This window comes from Paramormyrops kingsleyae, chromosome 16 (genome assembly GCF_048594095.1).
Source record: "Paramormyrops kingsleyae isolate MSU_618 chromosome 16, PKINGS_0.4, whole genome shotgun sequence".
In the NCBI taxonomy this organism is placed as follows: Eukaryota; Metazoa; Chordata; class Actinopteri; order Osteoglossiformes; family Mormyridae; genus Paramormyrops; species Paramormyrops kingsleyae.
The window spans coordinates 11,542,170-11,558,464 of record NC_132812.1 but is presented as its reverse complement, the minus strand read 5'-3'; the positions used below and the strand labels follow the sequence as shown (position 1 = coordinate 11,558,464).

The following is a 16,295-nucleotide window of genomic DNA, read 5'->3' as shown; positions in this document are numbered from 1 at the left end:
GTACTGCTGTCTCAGAAACTTTGAACTTGGCAGCAGCCTGCAGTGTAGCCTTCTGACAGCAGAATTAGGAACAAACCAGTGGCCTGTACTACGAAGCGGGGTTACTGGCTTATCGGGGTAACTTGTCGGATTTAAGGTACCACAGTTTAAATGGACTTCATATTCGCTCACTTACATTTTGCCCAGACTACCTTAAATCCAACAAGTTACCCCGATAAGCCAGTAACCCCGCTTCGTAGTACAGGCCACCGGATTTAAAAATGCAGATTTTTAAAAAATACAGACAGTCTCTTAATTTCTTCTAGAGCTTTACATAAACAAGTAAATTCGCTTATGACTTGTATGTCGGCTTCTTTGCAACTGAATTCTTAAATTGGGGTTATTAAAACAACAACAACAATAATAACAATAATAATAAGCATTTGTGATATAAACATCGCTGACTTGTCTCTACATCTGCTGCCTCTTTTAAGACGGATGTGTTTGTGTTTGTTTGCTCACGGAGCCTCGTACTGCCCACGTAATGATGAAAGATAGAAGAAGGGAGGCGTAGAAGTAGAGAGGCTACCTGTTACCAGCGGTTAAGGACCTCGATCAAGTAAGTACTGTACTTATAATCAAATCAGTGTTTTTATTTATTGCGTTAGGTATGATGTATGTGTTTATAGTGGAATCACACTGACATAAGGTATATCCTTTTAATCTTATGTCAGATACAGAAACATAACCCAGAATTTTTCGTTTTCAACATATTACACTTTCGTTATGTTCGGATTATGATTTACTGGTTACAGGTCTGTCGATCACATAGTACAATCAGGGTCTATAAAATATGGTACGTTGTACTTGGAAAGTGCATTTACAATTATTTTTACAGCTAAGATAAATTAGATAAACATGAAATACATCGAAAAAAACACGAATTGTACCGAATAACACAAAAAAGCAAAACGTAGGTCTAAGCCTACTACATTTCCGTAAAATAAGTTTCTGATATTATTCTGTCCATTTCTCTGTTTGTTATTGTCCTACATGAACGTGTGCAGAATGAGTCAGTGGCAGCAGGTCTACCAGCTACAAGGAAGCTGGCAAGAGCAGGTCAGCAGCTTGTATAATGACAGCTTTCCTATGGAGATTCGCCAAGCGCTGGCTGCCTGGATTGAAGAACAAGACTGGTAAGTTTGGGTTCGTATATATATAATGATAATGGATACAACCCGTTCTTAAAAACGGAATTACATAATTCAATAACAAAGGCAATCAAAGCTCTTTCCAAGTTTAAAACCTGGCTGTACTGTTGTTGTTTAATGACGTAAAATGTATTAAAGAGGCAAAGACGTAATCGTGATTGTGGTTTTCCTTAATCTGTTGTCCCAAAGAGAAAGAGTAACAGTTTTCTAGGTCTGGTACCTGAAGCGTTGTGTACCGTCAAATCAGTCAACTCCGATTTCTCGGCAGATTCCTGTAACTTCTGTCAGGGTTCTGCAGAGATGTTTTGCCTATTCACAAAATTATCATCATTATCATCTGATTCAAGCAAAACGCTAAAGGGGAATCCCTTCCTGGAAATTTTAAATGATAATTATTTATTTATTTTTAAACTGATGTCTCTAGCTGTAATATTTCTTCTCATCCCTCTGCCGTCAGTTAATGATTTGTATCTGTAGTATATTTTCTGACCTGGTTTGTCTGGGTGGTTTGTCCCATTTTGCTTACTAGTGTTTAATTATTACTTTGTTATGTTATATTTGCAATTTACTTTATTTTACTTTAATGTCACCAATTACACCAAAATAAATTCCTTGTACTCGGGCTGTATATGGTGAATGAAGTTGATACTCACTATGATTGTGAAAAAATAAGAATTAAAGCCCTTAGATCTTTTATCCATTGTTACTTATATGGTCACACATTTGTGGTAGGGTCCCCTAGCAGTGCTCTTCACTTGCGGATTAACCCCATTAGTGATATGTCTGTGCTCTCTCTGTGCTCCCCATCAGTGATATGTCTGTGCTCTCTCTGTGCTCCCCATCAGTGATATGTCTGTGCTCTCTGGACTGTTCTGCTTCCCTCAGGGATGTAGCCTTGACCCAGGAATCGGTGGCAGCCACCCTACTCAGCTTCCTTCTGGCCCAGGTGGAGCAGCTCTGTTCTCAAGAGCAGGACTTCTTACAGAGACACAACTTCAAGCGGATCCTGCAGCAGATGCAGGTTGGCTTGTTCAGGGCTCTGCACCTGCTTGGTGTCTCCTAATCCCCCTGATCAGTGGATAGATTTCCTACAATTTACCACTGTTCTTCTATCCCCAAGTATAGATTTCTGTATGTCGAGGGTCAAGGAGATGTTTTATGCTTTGAATTAACTGGTCTGTGGATGCAATTGGTTGTGTGACTCACTGACACCTACACTATATGGACAAAGGTATTGGGACACACCTCTTAATCATTGAATTCAGGTGTTTCATTCAGACCCTTTGGTTTATAAAATCAAGCACCTAGCCATGCAGTCAGGTTTACAAACATTTATGAAAGAACGGGTCATTCTGAAGAGCTCTGTGGCACATTTGGATGCTACCTTTCCCATAAGTCACTTCATGAAATGTCTTCCCTGCTAGATATTCCACAGTCAGGTGTAAGTATTATTGGAAAGTGGAAGTGTTTAGGAACAACAGAAACTTAGCCATCAAGGGCCAGACGATGTAAAGTAACAGAGCGGGTTTGCCGAGTGCTGCGGCTAATAGTGAATAAAAGTCACTAATGCCCTGTTGACTCAATAACAGCAGAGTTCCTCTGGCATTTACCGCAGCACACAAACTGTGCGCCGGGAGCTTCATGGAATGGGCTTCCATGGCCGAGCAGCTGCATCAAAGCCTCACATTACCAAATGCAATACAAAGCGTCAGATGCAGTGGTGTAAAGCACACCATCACTGGACTCTAGAGCAGTGGAAACATGTTCTGTGGGGTGAAGAATCACGTTTCTCTGTCTGGCAGTCCGATGGACGAATCTGGGTTTGGCGGATACCAGAAGAACGTTACCTGCTTGCCTGCATAGTGCCAACTGTGAAGTTTGGTGGAGGAGGGATAATGGTATGGGGTTGTGTTTCAGGGTTTGGGCTGGGACCCTTAGTTCCAGTGAAGGGAACTCTTAATGCTTCAGCATACCAATGTCATGAAACAGGGCAGCTCGGGCGTGAGGACGCAGCATCGTGCAGGCGAGGAACAGAGGATGTGGTCAACCCACTGGTGGCTTAGAGGACAAATGGGGATTATTGACAAAGAGAAAAACACAAGAAACAGTCAAAAGTAAACAGGGGTAAACAAAGACTGATTACAACAAGGGGCGGGCAGGCAGGTAACAAAGAACACTGCATAAAGCTTCAAACAAACATCAATGACTCCAGGAAGAACAGAACAGGATCAGGGACTTAAATACAAAAATGAAACCGGGAGCTGACCCTGACAACCAAGACATTTTGGACAAATTCTATGCTTCCAACTTTATGGGAACAGTTTGAGAAAAGCCCTTTTCTATTCCAGCATGACTGTGTCCCAGTGCTTGACTGGCCTGCACAAAGCTATGACTCCAACCCCATCAAACACCTTTGGGATGAACTAGAATGGAAATTGCGAGCCAGGCCTTCACATCCAACATCAGTGCCTGACCTCAAAAATGTATGAATGGGCAAAAATTCCCACAGACACACTCCAAACTCTTGTGGAAAGCCTTTCCAGAAGAGTGGCAGCTGTTACAGCTGCAAAGGGGAGACCAACTCCATACTGATGCCTATGGATTTAGAGCAGGATGTCAAGTTACTGTAAGTGTATTCTGCCTATCCACATGAGTGCTTGTTTGTATTTGGCTCCCCCTAGTGGTGGTATTCCCACGGTATTTTCGCGAGATTTCAGTTTGAATAAGGAAGTAAGTGGTATACTGACCGTGTGTCTCCTGTAGCAACCCTGTTGTCGCCTAATCTTGCTCTGTAATTGGTACACACCGTGAGAACAGCATAAATTGTAAAGGTCAGGTGTCCCAACACTTTTGTCCTTATAGTGTACAGTGGTACCTCAGTTCTCAAAGTCATTAAAACTCGAATTTCTTAAAAGTCGAACCAGCCAGAACTACCTAGAACTCGATCTGAATCTCAGAAGTCAAACCGTGAACGCTGACCTAAGATAACTTGTATGCGCGGGGAAATGAGTCACGCAGCACATCTCTCAGCGAAAACAAAGGGTAAAGCTTCAGTCTCAGCTTCTCATTCCCTGTGATAGCATTGTGCATGTTTACACTAGCTGAATACAAATATTTAGACTGTAAAAATATTTAGACAATGATAGACAGTAACAGTAATTATTATTATATAATAAATTACATTTAAAAATAAAGATTTCTTATTAATTATTTTAATATTAATATTAAATAATAAAATTTAATTATAATAATATTGTCATGGGAAGCGGGACTGAATGGAGACAAAGGCGCAGACGTCAGGGTATCGGGGAATACGGGGTTTAATTACAGGTAAGGCAGGCAAAACGCAGGCGGACAATACAATGACTGAACTGGGGAAACAAACTGAAACGCGGACTAAATACAGAGGACTAATGACAACAGCCAACGAGGTTAACGAGGGGGTGTGGCACGCGGAAGGAGCGGACGATCGGGGCAGGACACATTGTTTTTTTTTTTAACTTTTACACATTGTTTGGATACATTTATTTTCTTACTAGGTAAATGTTTTGATAAATGTGCTTAGATGTGTTTAGTACAGTATATGCTCTTCTTGTTTTATCCGGTTAATTTTGTGTTTAAATGCTAAAAAAAAACATATTTAGGTGTAATTTTTTGGGGGGCTGGGAACCAATTTATTGGTTTTCCATGATTTCTTATGGGGAAAATTCGATCACAACTCAAACTTTTTAGGATTCGATCCGGAGTTCTGAACGGATTAAATTCAAGTTCTAAGGTACCACTGTATATGTATGTAACATTCATTGTTTAGCAAAAGTAATGGAGCCATTGTCATTTTCTCACAGGCTTAAAGGCCTTTTATTAGAAGTACTACCCCACAGCCTGTCAAAGGTGTTCATCCCACAGTAAAGAAGGATCCATAAATGCAGTAATGATTAATAAAACAGGCATTTCAATTAAATGTGAGCAGGTGAACATAATAATGCATTCCATGCATTCTATGTGATTGACTTGAGATAATTACATTTCAGTGTAATCACACTATACAATTGTCTTTATGGAACCTGATGTTGCATGAGGTTTTCAGACTTTTGTCTAACCTTCCAATTTGATCTGCAGTGTATGATTATGCTTGTAGTTTAGTCCACTATCTTAAAGGCGATTCTTAATTAACTTTAATTGAGGTCAGTGGCATCATCATCATCATCAGTTAATGGCTTAAAATTTTAAGGACAACACAGAGGGTGAAAGGTGTATTTACAGTCATGAACATTCTCCTTAATTCTTCCACAGTCCTCCACTGTCAAATGTTTGTTTCTCCAGAAACAGGTGTATGATGCGCAAATCTCCATCTCAAAAGTTCCATGCACTAACCAAATGTTTTAAATGTTGGTTTTTGTTGCCATGGCCTTGCCTACTGTGTTCTCTAAGATACTGAAGACCGTAAGGTTGGCGAAGCCATCGGGAACCCGCGTGTTTGGTCGTCCTGCGTGAAACCATTGCAGTTCTGGGACAGGAATGGTCTTGGTTACTGTTCAGCTCTTGTCCTCAGGGGAAATTCCAGGCCAGTCCATTGCATATGGTCAACATGATCACCTGCTGCCTCAGAGAGGAGAGGCGGATCCTCTGCGCTGCTAACATGTCACCGCAGGTTGGGCCCTCATCGTATTATCATTGTTTGCTAATGTTTTTATCCACAGCATCTTATAATGCACATAGCAGGTTGTTTATCTTTGAAAAGGACTCACTCTCAAATTTATAACAGTAAAGACTGCCCAGGAACTTAGGCCTATTGATTACAAACCTGTATCCTTACCCAGCATGCTCCCCTACAGACTAGCTGATCTTTGAAGCTCGTGCTATGGATTAATAATGAGCAATGCAGACGTCACCATTTGGGTGGTGTTGCCCAGCAGGTGCCAGCTGAGGAGCCCGTCGAGAACATGGTCATCTCCGAAAGGCAGAAAGACATAGACTGCAAAGTGGTGGCCATCAGTACTGCAGTACAGGTGAGAGGCCCCGCCCCCAAATTACCTGGCCAATCTTTATTGTCCTTTCTAAACTTAGCTCCTCTTCTCCCTTTTATCTCCAACAGGAGATCGATCAGGTTGTGAAGCAACTGCAGAACATGCAGGAAGACTTTGAATATCGATATAAAATGATAAAGTCTCGAGGTGGGAATACGTACCTGATAAAGTGGTCACTGAATGTGTATTGCTCTGTTTTCATTTTTTTAAATAGACATAAAGTCTAGCACCCATGCTTTGACAGAAGGAATAGATGGATTGATTGCATGCCTTAGCAGTCTAAAACAGATGGGACTTTACTGTGTTACACAATGACGCCCAATGCAGAGATTTATCCCAAACCTTTTCTTTTTCATCTGCAATTCCAGTTGCAGAACAAGGTAAAGCAGGAGTGGAGAAGTGGGAAGTCGATATGCTTCAATATGCGCTCAGTGTACTCGACGAGAAAAGAAAGGTGTGTATCGCTCACAGTCACACCACAGCACGTTCTCATCTTCTCGGTGTGACATATCACATCCTCCCTGCATCGTGCCGACATAAAGGGGAAGTATATTAGCGAGCTGCCAAAAAAACCCTTAAAGAAATAATCATCGGTTTTCCATAACGTCCCATGCAGTACAAGGCCATGGTTCTCAGGAAGTGCATGGGCAGGACAGGAAGTCACCGCCTCGCAAGTCAGATTGTTAATGTCGCTCTCTGCTGCAGGAGATCATGTCCAGGGTGACAAGTGCCGTCATGGAGATCGGGACGCTGATGACCTCCCAGTTGGCCCCTGAGCTTGCGGCCTGGAAGCGCAGACAGCAGCTCGCCTGCCTCGGTGGGCCGCAGCTGACCGGGGAGGAGCGACTGCAGTGCTGGTACTACCTCACCGCTGCTGCGTGTTCATGCAACCGGACCGGGGGGTAACCACAAAGCCCCATAGGGATTCCTCTGTCTCGCCAGGTTCACGTTTACGCTGCAGAGCCTGTTTCTCCTCAAGCGGCAGCTGGACAGACTGGAGCAGCTGATCCAGAAAGTGACCTATGGGAACGACCCCATCCCTCATCAGAAACCCCAGCTGGACGAGCAGGTCAAGCAGCTGATCTGCAGCCTCATCAAAAGGTAAAGGCAGCAAACCCACCGGAGGTCTCTCCTCACCGGGCTGCTGTGGAGATGAAATCATGTGACCTTCAAAAACAATGGGGAACATTAAGTGCTGTGAAGTGCACTGATAGGACAGTTTGTATCAGGCTCCCAAAAAGCAAGGAACAAGCCCTTCATCAATGAGAAGCAGAGGAGAGTTTGCAAAACATGTATATTTTACACAGGTGCATAGCCATAAATTAAACTTACCTGACAGTGACTCGTGAATCAGAGGATGTCCTCAAGTGACCTTCAAAAACAATGGGAAACATTAAGTGCAGGTGTAAAGTGCACTGCTAGGACAGAAGTCCCATAAAGCAAGGAAGAAACCCTTCATCAGTGATGAGCAGGGAAGAGCCAGGCTGGAGTTTGCAAAGAAATATTAGTACATTCTACATAGGTGCATGCATACCCTTGAATTGAGAAATGAGTGAAACCAAAAATTTTACTCTGGTCTCAGTTTATTCCATAGTTGTACATACATGTATGCATATACAGACAGACAGATAAGGAAATGCAGAATTTGGATGATTATCTAAATGGAGTGTTTCCAGGAGCACCCATTGTCGATGGCAGGGTATTCGGGCCAGGTGACCTGTGTAGATGCTGTGTCACTCCTCTGCAGCTCCTTCGTGGTGGAGAATCAGCCCTGCATGCACTCCCAGCCCCAGAAGCCTCTGGTCATAAAGGTTGGGGTTCACTTTGCCGCCAAGGTCAGGTGAGATGGCCGCCGCGGCTCGCCCGCGACATGCAGCAGGGCTCAGAGCCAGCGTCTGTCTGCATAGAGGTCACACTCATGCTAATGCTCATCTTGAGTTTTGACCCATATGGCAGCAATATGACAGTCACTTCTCCCTGGTTAGGTTTCTGCTTAGGCTACCAGAAGTGGACTATCAGCTAAAAGTTAAAACAACGTTTGACAAGTAAGTTAATTAAAATGGACACATTTCACCAGTGATAATTCCTGTCTTATAAATGCCCTAGTTAATTTTAAAAGCCAAAAATGATCTGGCTGGACATTTGCTAATGTATTGTAAATCTCTTATAAGTTTAACAAAAAGAGGTGGCACTTTGCTTCAATATGATTTTATCGTTAGTCTGCACACAACAAGGACACATTTTGCTGTGCTGCCTTCCTCAGTGTGCTATAGAGCAGGTGCAGTTCCCATTTAAATGACACATCCCTGCGCCACAAGCAATGGTAATGGTTGATAATGGTCTCTTATAGCAAACGTACAGGGCATAGAATTCCAGAGTTAATCTTGTTCTTAATTTTAATGCTGTGAAGCCTAATGACCAGTTCTGTTACTAGATTCTCCTGTTAATTAATGCTTTATGTTTAATTTTCTTTTACTTTCTTTAGAGACATCCCTGAAGATATGCTGTGAGTATGAATGTGTGTGTGTGTGTGTGTGTGTGTGTATATATATATATATATATTTGTGGACACTTGGGTCTCCTTGAGTTCTTTTTCACACACAGATCAAACATATTGATTGTACTAGCAAAGAAACAAATTTTGTTGGATTTTGTCATGAGATATTTGTTATGATATTAGTTGGAAACAGAGAAAAGTAATTTTCTCTTGCAAACACGCCACATGCAGCTCTTTGGAGAATGTGTGCTGGTTCCAGGTTCACACGGCACATATCTCTGTTCCCCCAGGAATCGGCGGTTCGTTATAACAAACAAACCCAAGGTGATGGATGTGGAGCCTGTGAATGGCTGCCTTGCCGTGGACTTCAGGCACATGGTAATCAGGGTGACATACTGCTCACTGTCTCCTGCTGCGTGAAGTGACATACTGCTCACTGTCTCCTGCTGTATGAAGTGACATACTGCTCACTGTCTCCTGCTGTATGAAGCGACATACTGCTCACTGTGTGAAGTGACATACTGCTCACTGTCTCCTGCTGTGTGAAGTGACATACTGCTCACTGTCTCCTGCTGTGTGAAGTGACATACTGCTCACTGTGTGAAGTGACATACTGCTCACTGTCTCCTGCTGTATGAAGCGACATACTGCTCACTGTGTGAAGTGACATACTGCTCACTGTCTCCTGCTGTGTGAAGTGACATACTGCTCACTGTCTCCTGCTGTGTGAAGTGACATACTGCTCACTGTGTGAAGTGACATACTGCTCACTGTCTCCTGCTGTATGAAGTGACATACTGCTCACTGTGTGAAGTGAGATACTGCTCACTGTCTCCTGCTGTGTGAAGTGACATACTGCTCACTGTGTGAAGTGACATACTGCTCACTGTCTCCTGCTGTATGAAGTCACATACTGCTCACTGTGTGAAGTGACATACTGCTCACTGTCTCCTGCTGTGTGAAGTGACATACTGCTCACTGTGTGAAGTGACATACTGTTCACTGTCTCCTGCTGTATGAAGTGACATACTGCTCACTGTGTGAAGTGACATACTGTTCACTGTCTCCTGCTGTATGAAGTGACATACTGCTCACTGTGTGAAGTGACATACTGCTCACTGTCTCCTGCTGTGTGAAGTGACATACTGCTCACTGTCTCCTGCTGTGTGAAGTGACATACTGCTCACTGTGTGAAGTGACATACTGCTCACTGTCTCCTGCTGTATGAAGTCACATACTGCTCACTGTGTGAAGTGACATACTGCTCACTGTCTCCTGCTGTGTGAAGTGACATACTGCTCACTGTCTCCTGCTGTGTGAAGTGACATACTGCTCACTGTGTGAAGTGACATACTGCTCACTGTCTCCTGCTGTATGAAGTCACATACTGCTCACTGTGTGAAGTGACATACTGCTCACTGTCTCCTGCTGTGTGAAGTGACATACTGCTCACTGTCTCCTGCTGTATGAAGTGACATACTGCTCACTGTGTGAAGTGACATACTGCTCACTGTCTCCTGCTGTGTGAAGTGACATACTGTTCACTGTCTCCTGCTGTATGAAGTGACATACTGCTCACTGTGTGAAGTGACATACTGTTCACTGTCTCCTGCTGTATGAAGTGACATACTGCTCACTGTGTGAAGTGACATACTGCTCACTGTCTCCTGCTGTGTGAAGTGACATACTGCTCACTGTCTCCTGCTGTGTGAAGTGACATACTGCTCACTGTGTGAAGTGACATACTGCTCACTGTCTCCTGCTGTATGAAGTCACATACTGCTCACTGTGTGAAGTGACGTACTGCTCACTGTCTCCTGCAGCAACTTACAGACCCCAGTACCCACGGAGCCAGGAATGCTGAGGTGAGAAGGTGCACAGCTTTCATGTTGTCTGATTTGATGCTACCTTACAAATACACAACAACAACAGCACTCAGAAAGTCAAACGTGGGGCAATTTTGAACGTTTTGGCAAATGGGGCAGGTGCAGAGGCACCCTTGCCACGCCCCCCCCCACCCCCACAAATTAAATAAATATGAAACCCTTCCACCCACCAATTGATAATAGGCAAGTGTTTCAGTCATGACTGTTTTCATGTGCACGTATTTACCTAGGGCTCCATCCCAGTGACCGAGGAGCTCCATACCCTCAGCTTTGAGGCCCAGCTCTGTCTGCAGGGCCTCAGCATCAACCTGGAGGTCAGTCTCTAAGGAGAAGGTAGCACCTTCCTGCCCATTACCTTGCGCTCATCCGGCACCCGGTTTAACTCGGCATTATCAAACTCCTCCATAGACCTGCTCCTTGCCCTTGGTGGTGATCTCCAACAGCTGCCAGTTACCCAGTGGCTGGGCCTCGGTCATGTGGTACAACCTGCTGACAGACGAGCAGAGGGTAACTTCTCCTTTATTTTCCAGACGATTCTGTTTTCTGTCCGGGTAATAGAATGATGATACTTCCAAGTTTCTTGCATGCACAGTAAACACATTCCCATAGCAGAGCTACCGGCTGCTCAGATTGTAGCATTTGGGGTTCCTGTTTCCGATAAAGTGTGACAGTGACTGGCAAAGAACAGAATTGCTGAAAGATTTAGTTAGTATAGTCATCTGATTAAAACAGGCCAAGATCCCAGTGAAGTCACCCTTGTAATTGTTTAATATTCTGTCATTTTTACTTAACCTTGTATTTCTAGGAGTATTGGTACACCCTCCACCTTTTTAAAAAGGTTTCTTCTAAGTTAGCTGGTGGGAAGTGACATGTGGCTCAGTGGGTTAGGACACTGTACCTGTGATCAGACGGTTATTGGTTTGAATTCCATGGTTAGCAGAGTGATGTCATGGTTTAGCCCTTGAATTCGCCTGTTAACCCTCGGTAGCTCCAGAGGCAGCCTGACCATGCTTTCTCAGAAATGTTTTGATAAAATCATCTGTTCAATGTAATTCTCCCTGAAACTTGGTGTCCAGCTGACCCCTCGACTTAATACATTTCTATCCTACTATCTAACCTTTATTTGGGGGCAGGTTCATCACCTCTGGTTGGTGTCATATCTGCTCCTCTTTTCCTCCCGTTCCATCGACCTCTGTTTTGGCTCCACTGTCTCTCCATCCTTGTCCAGAAGCTGGGGTTCTTCAGTGACCCGCCATGTGCCAGCTGGTGCCAGCTATCTGAAGCCCTGAACTGGCAGCTGAACACCAACACAGGCCGCAGCCTCAGTGTGGAGCAGCTGGATATGCTGCATGACAAGCTTCTGGGTAAAGAGATTTAACATGTTTCCTGTTCTCCTCGTTCCTAAAAAATGATTCATCTCTAAATCTAAGCTGACTTTTTACAGAAGGTAAGGTGTTTAAATGGAGTGCTACACTCCGATTTCATCATGTTGGTGTATACTGTGTCACAAGTTATTTTATTCCATTGTTATCAGAATTACAAAGATTGGCCAGAAGGTGGTGCTAAAAACAAAGCAAACTATTTTGTACATGAACTGCCCGACTTGAAGACAAAATGATATATGTATAGAAATTTGTTCATGATTTGTTTGAATTGTGTTTCCCATGCTTCTCTCAATTTTTTTGGTTACTTTCTTGACCAGTGAACAGGAACCTTCATATATTCAGTAAAGTAGAAGTCCCAGCTGAAACCAGTAAACCTCTCTGATTGGCTACTGCTAATTCAGATTTTACTTACCGGCAAATCATGTATTCCATTTTATATTAACCCTCCAAAACCCACCTGAAAACATCCTTCTGGACTGTAGAGCAGAACTATGTAAAGTATGCCATGAAAGTGCATTCCTAACTTCCTTGAATATTCATCCCAGGCCCTCATGCCCTCCATGGTGATTGCCAAGTGTCCTGGTCCATGTTCCACAAGGTAGGCGTGCAAGAACACTGTGCAAGAACACATTTTGCCTGCTCTCCTTGTATCATCATTGGGTTTCCTCAGGTTCTCCAGTTTCCCCCCACAGTTCAAAAACATACCAAGGTGGAGTTGCCAAATTGTCCGTAGGTGTGAATGTGTCTGTTCCCTATGATGGGTTGGTGTCCCATCCTGGGTTATTCTGTACCTTGCACCCATAGCTTTCAGGATAGGCTTTGGACCCCCACAACCCTGCATAGGACAAGCGGGTACAGAAAATGGATGGATGGAGAGACGGATGGATGGACTGATTCTATTTCTCAATATGATGCCTGTGCACCTTGAAAATATAACACAGCCTATGCTTTCATTATAATTACGTTCAATTTCACAGAACATATCACTTTATTATTTTTACACCTGGCCTTTCTTTGACTTTCTGGGAGCCTCCCAAACTCAGTCCATGGACAGTTTCCTGTTGTTCTCAGGATGGCAGGAACATCCAGCTGCTTGCTATCGCTGGGCTGCAGTGTTGAATCAATGTTACAGTTTGACAGCAGCTGGGACATTATGTAGATGTTTTGCAGACGCTCTGTTCTGGTCCTCCTGCCCTCTCTGTTTCTGCTAGGATAACCTCCCTGGGAAGTCCTTCAGCTTCTGGGAATGGCTGGACTCCATCGTGGAGCTCATTAAGAAATACTTGCATGCCATTTGGATTGATGGGTGAGACTCCTACATGTGTACAGTCAGTAGCTGTTTGTATTGTGGTACCTTCATATGTGAGACTGAAATATGCAATTAGATCTGATGCCTCAGAATAAATGTGCTTTATAATAAGTTGACCAATCTGCAGTACTGTATTTAAAGCCATTTATCTGGGCAGTATATTTGTTCAGAATGTATACAATTAAGTGTTATTGCAATAAAAATAACTTCTGTTCTCCGAATAGTTACCTTTACAATGGATATAAAAAGTATACACACCCCTGTTAAAATGCCAGGTTTTTGTGATGTAAAAACTGAAACCATGATAAATCATTTCAAACATTTATCCACCTTTAATGTTACCTATAACCTGTACAATTCAACTGAAAAACAAACAAATCTGTTAGGGGGGAAAATATAGAATATATAAAATGCATGATGCTATCACAGCGAATGCGAGGCTGAGACTGAAGCGTTACCCTTTGTTTCCGCTGAGAGACGTGCCGCGTGACTCATTCCCTCGCGCGTACAAGTTATCTTAGGTTGGCGTTCACGGTTCGACTTATGAGATTCAGATCACATTCTAGGTAATTTTTTTTCGAACTGGTTGGTTCAACTTTTAAGAAATTTGAGTTCTAATGAGTTCGAGAACTGAGGTACCACTGTATCAGTTTAAGGCTGTGCACATTTATGCAACCAGCTTATTGTACATTTTTTAATATATATTTTTCCCCCCTAACAGGTTTGTTTGTTTCTCAGTTGAATTGTACAGGTTATACTGTAGGTCACATTAAAGGTGGGAAAAGTTTTGAAATGATTTATCGTGGTCTCATTTTTTTTACATCACAAAAACCTGGCATTTTAACCGGGGTTTGTACACTTTTTATATCCACTGTATCTTGTTGGTAGGCTGCAGGTCACTGCTTTTGGCTCCCAAACCTCTCCATGAGGCACCCCAGCCATCCCATGTGTTTGTTAAATTAGGGTTTCCCAACCCGGTCCTTGGGGAACCCCAGACAGTCGACATTTTTGCTCCCTACTGGGAGCTGGTAGGGAGCAAAAATCTTGACTGCCTGGCCAGTGGACCATCTGGGGGTCCGCGAGGAACAGGGCGGGAAACACTGTGTTAAATTAATCATTCCTTAGTTAATTAGCCAAACAAGGTGTGCTGAAAATACCTGGTTGTGCAGAGGTAAAAAACACCAAATACAAAAAAAATCATAGCATTACACAAACCTAAACACAATTTAAATTGTGGATTTAATTTTCTTTTGCTAGGGTACTGTGTTTATTAATAGGGGTTGATAAGAATGACAGATTGTATGTTTAAGGTAACAAATGTGTGGTGCATGAAGCCTAGTAAAGGGGTCCTTGATTGGTTATTGTCATCTTACTCGATATTGATGTTAGCTATTCAGACGTGGCGAGAGCTATGCTGTAGTCAACTGAATCACCAGCCTCAAATCAGGATAATTGATCTCAGCTGGAATTTCATGCTGAAAATGACAGGTGCATTATGGGATTTGTGAGCAAGGACCGTGAGTTGGCCCTGCTGAAGGACAAGGAGCCAGGCACCTTCCTGCTGCGCTTCAGCGAGAGCCACCTGGGTGGGATCACCTTCACATGGGTGGAGCCAGGCCAGAATGGTGAGTGCTGATTGGCTGCCCAAACAGTAACTGCCTGAAGAGCCACTGAACTCAAACTGGAAGGGAAACTGTGGGTCTTTAGCATCAAATGAAACAAAAAAAAATTACTTCTGCACCAAAGTATGTAACTGCCATGTTTACAAGCACATTTCTACCTCACATGACCCGTCTGCACAATTCTATACACTTTCTTGTTATTCTTTTTTGGTAGTTATTTAGTTTTGTTATGTTGCTCAGCAACAGGAATTCCCCGGGGAGGTCAATAAAGAACTCATTGTAAGCCTATGTGTTATATATACAGTAAATAAGGTTTATTTGATTGATCCCAACAGGGAAATTGTTTTTAATTCTTGGCCTACACAGGTGAAGCAAAACTGAATTCAATTGAGCCTTTTACTAAGAGTATCCTAAGCATGCGACCTTTTGCTGACATCATCCATGACTACAAGCTGGTCGCTGATGGGGCTATTCCTGAAAACCCACTGAAGTTCCTCTACCCAGACATCCCCAGAGATGAAGCTTTTGGGAACCATTACATCCATCTACAGAAAAAAGGCAAGACCTGCTCGCCACTTCACAGAGTTCAATGCACTTTCATGGGGATAAGCTACTCCGGTGTGTGGCCTGCTGGTTAGCACTTGCACTTCTGGAGACCAGGGATCAACTCCCTGCCATGGCTCTACATGCATGGAGTTAGTATGTCCTCCCCATGTCATTGTGGTGTTTCCCCCACAGCCTAAAATTATGCCAAAGTGAACTAAAGTTACTAAACCGTGTTGGTACTGTGCTTGAGCCAGTTGCTTCCATGATATCCCTGTGAGCTTCTATAGGACAAAGTGGGATAGAAAATGAATGAAAACTTCTCGCCATAATTATTCCACCCAGCATCTTATTTGATGAAATAACATAACTCTTCTGTGTTTCTTTTTTGTTCTGCAGCATTGCCATATATATCTATTCACTTTGTCCCTATCTCCACATGGCAGTGAGTGTCCGCCACGTCTGCTGTTGCTTTTGCTTTCTGATCATTGTCAGGCCTGGTTTTCGTTTCCTGATCGCTCGTGGGTCTTGTTGTTGCAGGCCTTACGCTGTTCCAGCCCCAGGCAACGCATTCCCCTGGATGTGTAACTCGCCCTGCAGCCCGTTCGCAGAACTTGGAGCCCTTTTGAATGCTGAAACTTGGGAAGATGCTGCAGACTTTACTGGGAATTAATCCTCTCAGCCTTTTTCAAATGGAGAGTTCAGAATTGAAAACACACCTCCTCAGTATATCATGTTTACATTGAAATCTTTTTATCAAATGTCTCTTTGTGCCATTGTTAGTTAATACCATAATCAAGAAGTAATAAACATGTGTAATCAGTCATTTAATAATA

General features: G+C 43.2%; 1 protein-coding gene across 6 annotated transcripts; it reads left to right on the top strand.

The window, feature by feature from the left end:
• Nucleotides 1-470: 470 nt before the first annotated feature.
• Nucleotides 471-16,295, top strand: LOC111845442 (signal transducer and activator of transcription 4-like). Of its 6 annotated transcripts, none has more exons than XM_023814860.2 (23): nt 471-598; nt 1,047-1,175; nt 2,076-2,211; nt 5,743-5,841; nt 6,104-6,199; nt 6,286-6,364; nt 6,586-6,671; nt 6,923-7,074; nt 7,160-7,318; nt 7,965-8,057; nt 8,203-8,262; nt 8,703-8,723; nt 9,005-9,092; nt 10,538-10,579; nt 10,831-10,914; nt 11,009-11,107; nt 11,829-11,964; nt 12,531-12,583; nt 13,197-13,291; nt 14,783-14,919; nt 15,283-15,474; nt 15,859-15,904; nt 16,000-16,295. In XM_023814860.2, the coding sequence occupies exons 2-23, from the start codon at nt 1,048-1,050 to the stop codon at nt 16,130-16,132; spliced, it is 2,214 nt and encodes a 737-aa protein (XP_023670628.2). In that variant the 5' UTR covers nt 471-598; nt 1,047; the 3' UTR covers nt 16,133-16,295. The 6 variants fall into 6 exon arrangements, with proteins under 6 accessions (XP_023670628.2, XP_023670629.2, XP_023670632.2 ...); XM_023814861.2 differs by having other exon boundaries at nt 472-598; nt 6,107-6,199; XM_023814864.2 differs by lacking the exons at nt 471-598; nt 1,047-1,175; nt 2,076-2,211 and adding an exon at nt 2,221-4,021 and having other exon boundaries at nt 6,107-6,199.